The sequence below is a fragment of the Andrographis paniculata genome, unplaced genomic scaffold (assembly GCF_009805555.1).
Source record: "Andrographis paniculata isolate CXL003 unplaced genomic scaffold, ASM980555v1 Contig66END, whole genome shotgun sequence".
Lineage (NCBI taxonomy): Eukaryota > Viridiplantae > Streptophyta > Magnoliopsida > Lamiales > Acanthaceae > Andrographis > Andrographis paniculata.
Window position 1 is genome coordinate 4,096,084 of NW_026137602.1, and position 6,586 is coordinate 4,102,669.

General features: G+C 30.6%; 1 protein-coding gene across 1 annotated transcript; it reads right to left on the reverse strand.

Moving 5' to 3' along the window:
• Positions 1–3,548: 3,548 nt before the first annotated feature.
• Positions 3,549–4,443, reverse strand: LOC127262905 (subtilisin-like protease SBT1.4). Its single transcript, XM_051291771.1, has one exon. It carries the CDS (start codon positions 4,014–4,016, stop codon positions 3,549–3,551), a length of 468 nt encoding a protein of 155 aa, XP_051147728.1. The 5' UTR covers positions 4,017–4,443.
• Positions 4,444–6,586: the final 2,143 nt, after the last annotated feature.

Consider the following 6,586-nt stretch of genomic DNA (forward strand, 5'->3'; position numbering starts at 1 on the left):
GGTCGTCCGATCATCCGCCCACTCCCTCGTCTCCACATAAGCTTTACCTAAAAATTAAAAACACTTAAAAATAAGTTAGTATAAAATATAGAAACAAAATTAATGCATGCATGTCCCGGGACGGACGTAAAAATAAATCTATTTCTATATGAATAATGCTAAATTAAATTAAATGCATAAATGTAAAAGGAAATGGACGAATTACTCCCTACGGTCGTCCGATCATCCGCCCACTCCCTCGTCTCCACATAAGCTTTACCTAAAAATTAAAAACACTTAAAAATAAGTTAGTATAAAATATAGAAACAAAATTAATGCATGCATGTCCCGGGACGGACGTAAAAAAAAATCTATTTCTATATGCATAATGCTAAATTAAATTAAATGCATAAATGTAAAAGGAAATGGACGAATTACTCCCTACAGTCGTCCGATCATCCGGCCACTCCCTCGTCTCCACATAAGCTTTACCTACAAATTAAAAACACTTAAAAATAAGTTAGTATAAAATATAGAAACAAAATTAATGCATGCATGTCCCGGGACGGACGTAAAAATAAATCTATTTCTATATGCATAATGCTAAATTAAATTAAATGCATAAATGTAAAATGAAAGGGACGAATTACTCCCTACGGTCGTCCGATCATCCGGCCGCTTCCTCTCGTATGCATCTAAAAAGATTTAAAATAGATATTAGTATATATGTATAGGAAACAACAAAATAATATTAAAATCACTTACTTTGTATTTGAAATCGAGATCGACGGATCTTTTCGCTTCCTCAAATCTCCCAATAAGCTTTACCTACAAACTAAAAAACACTAAAAAAATGTGTTAGTATAAAATTTAGAAACAAAGTTAATGCATGCAAGTCCCGGGACGTAAAAATAATTCTAACTCTATATGCAATATGATAAAATCAATGCAATGCATAAAAGTTAAAGAAAAATGAAGAACTACTCCCTATTATGTATGGTCGGTAGTCCGATCATGCGGCCGCTCCCTCTCGAATTAGAATCTCTAGTCGAGGAGGAAATGCCATCGCGATCGCCTTGGGTGCTGCTGTCCGTTAGGATCATCCCACCATTTTTATTGACGTGTTTCAGCAGCTTCTTGGACAGTCTCTTCTTTGGGAAGACATGTACATATGGGGGTAGAAGGGTCTCTTATGTCTCCTACAAAATAAGCACACAACATCATCGATCCAGAATAACTAACAAATCACATGCTTAAGTGAAGAGTCAAATCCAAAATCATTCATTATTAGGTACATCATAACCAAGAAAAGTTCCAAGATTAGATTCTAAAATTTTCCAAGAAAAGTGTCAAAGTTCTAAGATTGGATTCTAAAATTTTCCAAGAAAAGTTCCAAGATTGGATTCTAAAATTTTCCAAGAAAAGTTCCAAGATTGGATTCTAAAATTTTCCAAGAAAAGTGCCAAAGTTCCCAAGATTGGATTCTAAAATTTTCCAAGAAAAGTTCCAAGATTGGATTCTAAAATTTTCCAAGAAAAGTGCCAAAGTTCCCAAGATTGGATTCTAAAATTTTCCAAAAAAAGTTCTAAGATTGGATTCTAAAATTTTTCAAGAAAAGTTCCAAGATTGAAAAAGCACTTAAAATAAAGCAACAATTAATTTGTATTTTACCGATGAATATAGCAGCAAAAAAGGCTCTAAACCCTTGTAAATATTGAAGACTTCACCAAAATTACATTACCACTAGAGCAGTAAAAGTAAAGCTCAAAACTTACTTGTCGACAAGTGTCAGCTGGATCCCCGAAATTCTGCATAACCCTCTTCACAAAACCTTCGGAATTCCACCTGCCCCTGCCCTGCTCGTACCCCATTGCAAGTGTCAGCTGGATCCCCGAAATTCTCCAGAACCCTCTTCACAAAACTTTCGGAATTCCACCTGCCCCTGCCCTTGCTTTGCTGCTATTGCATCGATCGATCGATCGAGATCGAAGCACTGCACTTGACCTCTCCCTTAAATGGATCGCCCTCCTAAGCACTGCACTTGACCTCTTCCTTAAATGGATCGCCCTCCCTCATGTAAACACACCTCTTCGTAATTCCTAATTTCCTCTCACAAAACCAAGAACCCCCCTGCCCCTGCCCTGCTCGTACCCCCCATTGCATTTGTATTGCACCCCCAAAAACTTATAATAATGTATACAAAATCAAAATCAAGAATATTTATAATGTATGCTTTAACGGCTACTTACCTAAAATAAAACACTTACCATATATAATTTTATATTTTAATATTATGTGTATATTAAAATTAAAATCAAATTCAAATTCAAAATCATTATACTTAACGGCTACTTACCTAATATAAAACACTTACCATATATAATTTTACATTTTAATATTATGTGTATATTAAAATTAAAATCAAATTCAAATTCAAAATCATATACTTAACGGCTACTTACCTAATATAAAAAGTTACCATATATAATTTCACATTTTAATATTATGTGTATATTAAAATTAAAATAATTTCTTTTTTTAATATTATGTGTATATTAAAATTAAAATCAAAATTATTATGTCTAACGGCTACTTACCTAACATAAAAAGTTACCATATATAATTTCACATTTTAATATTATGTATATATTAAAATTAAAATAATTTCTTTTTTTTAAATATTATGTGTATATTAAAATTAAAATTAAAATCAAAATCAAAATCATTATGCTTAACGGCTACTTACCTAATTTAAAAACTTACATATATAATACCCTCCTCCTATCTAATCTAATAAAAATTAAAATAATTTCTTTTTTTAATATTATATGTATATATATTTTTATATTTAAATTATATTTTATTGCTTCTATAAAAATATATTTTATAATATTTTATTTGAATATACTGCTGAAATTACATATATTTATTTATAATCATTAATTTTATTATATTACTAATGATATTTTAAATAGATTAATAATTTAAAATTTATTTTTTTTGGTGTATTAATTTTGTATTTTTAGTTTAAAGTAGTGTAAAAAAAAAAAACCCCTCCGTCCCAACTAATTTGTCTATTTTAGCTTAGGCACGAAGTTTTAGTTATGATATAATTAGTAAGTAATTAAGAAATATATTAGTAAAAATAATTATGGTATAATAAAAATAATTATAGATTAAAATGACTGAATAGTTAATTAAAATAAAAAAAATTATAAATTATGAATTTTAAAATATGATTAAAGTGTATAATTATATTTGCAAAAAATAAAAGAGATAATTTATACATGACGGATGGATATAGAAAAAGTGGATAAATTTAGTGGGATTGATGGAGTAATATTTTATGTTAAACTATTATATTTTTTAGTATATAAATTATATATTATATATTTTGTACAAAACTATATATATTATATTTTTTTAATATAAATCGAAAACCGTATAAAAAATTAAGTGGCGATAGGTTGGAGATCAACCTGGGTCACCTGCATGCCAACAGAACCGAGAGAATAAAGCTTTGCAAATACGAAAAAGAAATGTTTTCCTAATTACCATTACCATTGTATTTAGTTATTAGATTTATCTTTATCTCTAGACCCAAATAGAGTGTCTTCCTTCTCGCCGAACTCTAATTTACTGGTCACTTCCACGCCGTCTGGTGCGTGCACTGTCACCTCGTACACGGCATTCGCCTCCTTCCCGACATTTCTTACGCTTCGTTTATACTTCACAACGCTTTTAAAGCCGGAGAAGGCAACCGAGAACGACGGGTAGTTCAAATCCCCCGGAGTTTTCAGCCCGACTGCGTTGCAATCCACGATCAACGAATCTTTCGTGAATGCCGTAATTTGCTGCGCATTGTACCTGATGCTGCACAAAAACGCTACGTAGTTTTGGGTATCGATGTCGTAGATCAGGCCGGGATTCGTTGCTCGGTTTGGATCGACGTGGCCCGAGAACGGATTGGACACGTCCCCGGTGGCGAGGTCCGTTAAATTATTCCCGTTGTTATCGACGTTGTACGCCGTGGTCATCAATGCTGACTTGATCGGCCGGCGACCACTCAGGGTGGGCCTGTTTCAGCAGCGCCGCCAAGCCGCTGACGTGAGGGCACAACATCGACCTGCCAGAGATGATGTTGAATTCGACCTCGCGATTATCGCTGTTGAGAGACGTTGGCCAGACGTAACCGGTCCAGCCGACGAGAATGTTGACTCCGGGCGCGTTCACATCCGGCTTGAGAATCTCGGAGGTTCAGAGGTTTGATAGCTCGGACCACGGCTGGAGAACGAGGCCATGCGCGGCGACGACGGAGATTTGCTTACAACGGTTCCCCGCGACCTGATAGTCGCGGTGGGATTCAGAGTTGATCGGACATAAGCTCGGATGTTGTCGCCGCCGATTTCTCTGACCATTGTCGAGGGAATGAAGTGCGCATCGGCGAAGAGTTCTTAGCCAGAATCAGCTAAATTTTATTACTAATATTAAAAAAAAAATTAAAAAATACTTTTACAAAAACGTCATATTGCAAACAAAGTGAAAAAATTCTAATATGAAACAATCGAAACTCTAACAAATATAAAAAAATAATAATAACTAATAAATAAGTACACTCATGTGTACTTAAAAAACATTCTTAGTTTTTTTTTCTTTTTTAATCATTTTTATTAATTTATTATATTATCGGTTGCTGACACCAAGAGTTTTATTCAGAGATAGATAAAAAAATATCTATGAAGTTTTTAAAATTTTATTGTTGGTAAATATTATTATTGAATGTTAAAAATAATACAAAAAACAAATTAATTGATTTGGATTTTGTCCTTATATTTTGCTTTTTAAAGATAAAATAATTATTTAAATGTAAGATTCTAAAGAAAAAAAAAAATTAACATAATAATAATAATAATAATAATAATAATAAAGGTTCTTGGATTATAAAAAAGTAAAAAAATAAATAATTATATATATAGTAACACTTGCATTTTAAGTGTTACTTTCTCTTAGATTATATATTCTCTTGGTCCATATCTATATATTTATTTACTTTTTGGACGGAGTTTTAAAAATATTAGTATTATATTAGAATATAGTAGAACTTAAGGTAAAAATATTAAATTGCCCTTATTAGTATTGTATGATATAAAAGTAATGACATTTGTGTAATATATTGTAAATTGGAAAGATATTTGTAATATTAAATAGATAGTATAGTTACTAAAAAAAGAAATTGATATTTTGTTAGACGAAAATGGAAACATAAATAGATTGTTAAGGGACGGAGAGAGTATAATTTATCAAGATTGTTTGGGGGTTTGGATTTTTGATTGAGATTTGAAAAGTAAAAATTTTGAATGTAATATAATGTAATATAAATAGGCGTTGATGTGATATTTTGAATGTAAAATTGATTTTTAGTATAATATAAAAAATAAAATAAAAAATAGGTGTTTGATTTGATATTTTTTGAGAAAAAAAATTGAATGAATAGTGAAGTTAGGGAAAAATCCCCCAAACAAACACACCCCTATAATTATTTAAATGTTATCTTTTTCTATGACCATATATAATCATTTGTGTTTGTTTTGGGAGATTGGATTAGATTTCCACTATTCATTCCTTTTTTTTTCCCCAAAAAATATCAAATCAAACACCTATTTTTTATTTTTTATATTATACTAAAAATCAATTTTACATTCAAAACATCACATCACACCTATTTATATCATATCATACAACTATTCAAATTCAAAATTTTTACTATTCAAATCTCAACTTAAAATCCAAACCCCCAAACAAACACACATCTTGTAAATTCAAATCAAATGCGGAGACAAATAATAGAACTAAAAGTAATAAAATTAATATAGTCAAAGAAAAATTATTCAATGGAAAATACAATTATATATATAGTCATAGAAAAAGTAACAATTTAATATATTTCTTATATAACTTTTAATTAAATGCATTGAGAATAAATAGAATTAAAAGGAAACAAATTAAAACAGCAAATTTAGAAAATAATAATAATTATAATAATAATACACTTACTATTATTCTTCAATACTTTTAGCATAAATAAAAACTTATTCCGAAAGAAATTGTACAAAAAGTAAAAATAAAATAATAGATATAAAAATTACGATAAAAATCTAAGAGTGATGGATAGGGCGAAAAATATTCGAGTAACGATTACATTGATAATCGTACTTATGCTTTCTAGTCAGGCTTCGGCATCATTCAAGAAATGTTTTTTTAAATGTATTTTTCCGCAATGTATATTCGACGAGAAGAAACGGTCGTGTTTGGCAGAATGCGCGCTTAAATGCAAATTCACTTATCCTACGACAAATAGCGAGCAAGCGACATGCCAAGCTTGTATTGAACGACAATGCAAAGATGTATTTTCTTTGAGTAAGATATTTAAATTTTATTTTTTTTTCAAATTCGAGTTGTATTATTTTTGTTTTATTCTCATTTTTTGTTTTATTTGTAGCGGATGTTACCGAAAATGATGCTGACAAGGTAGAAGCATGTGCCGGACAATGTGATCAAACTTACGGCTGTATTCTTTTGCCAAATCGAAAGTGTCTCTTCCCTTAGG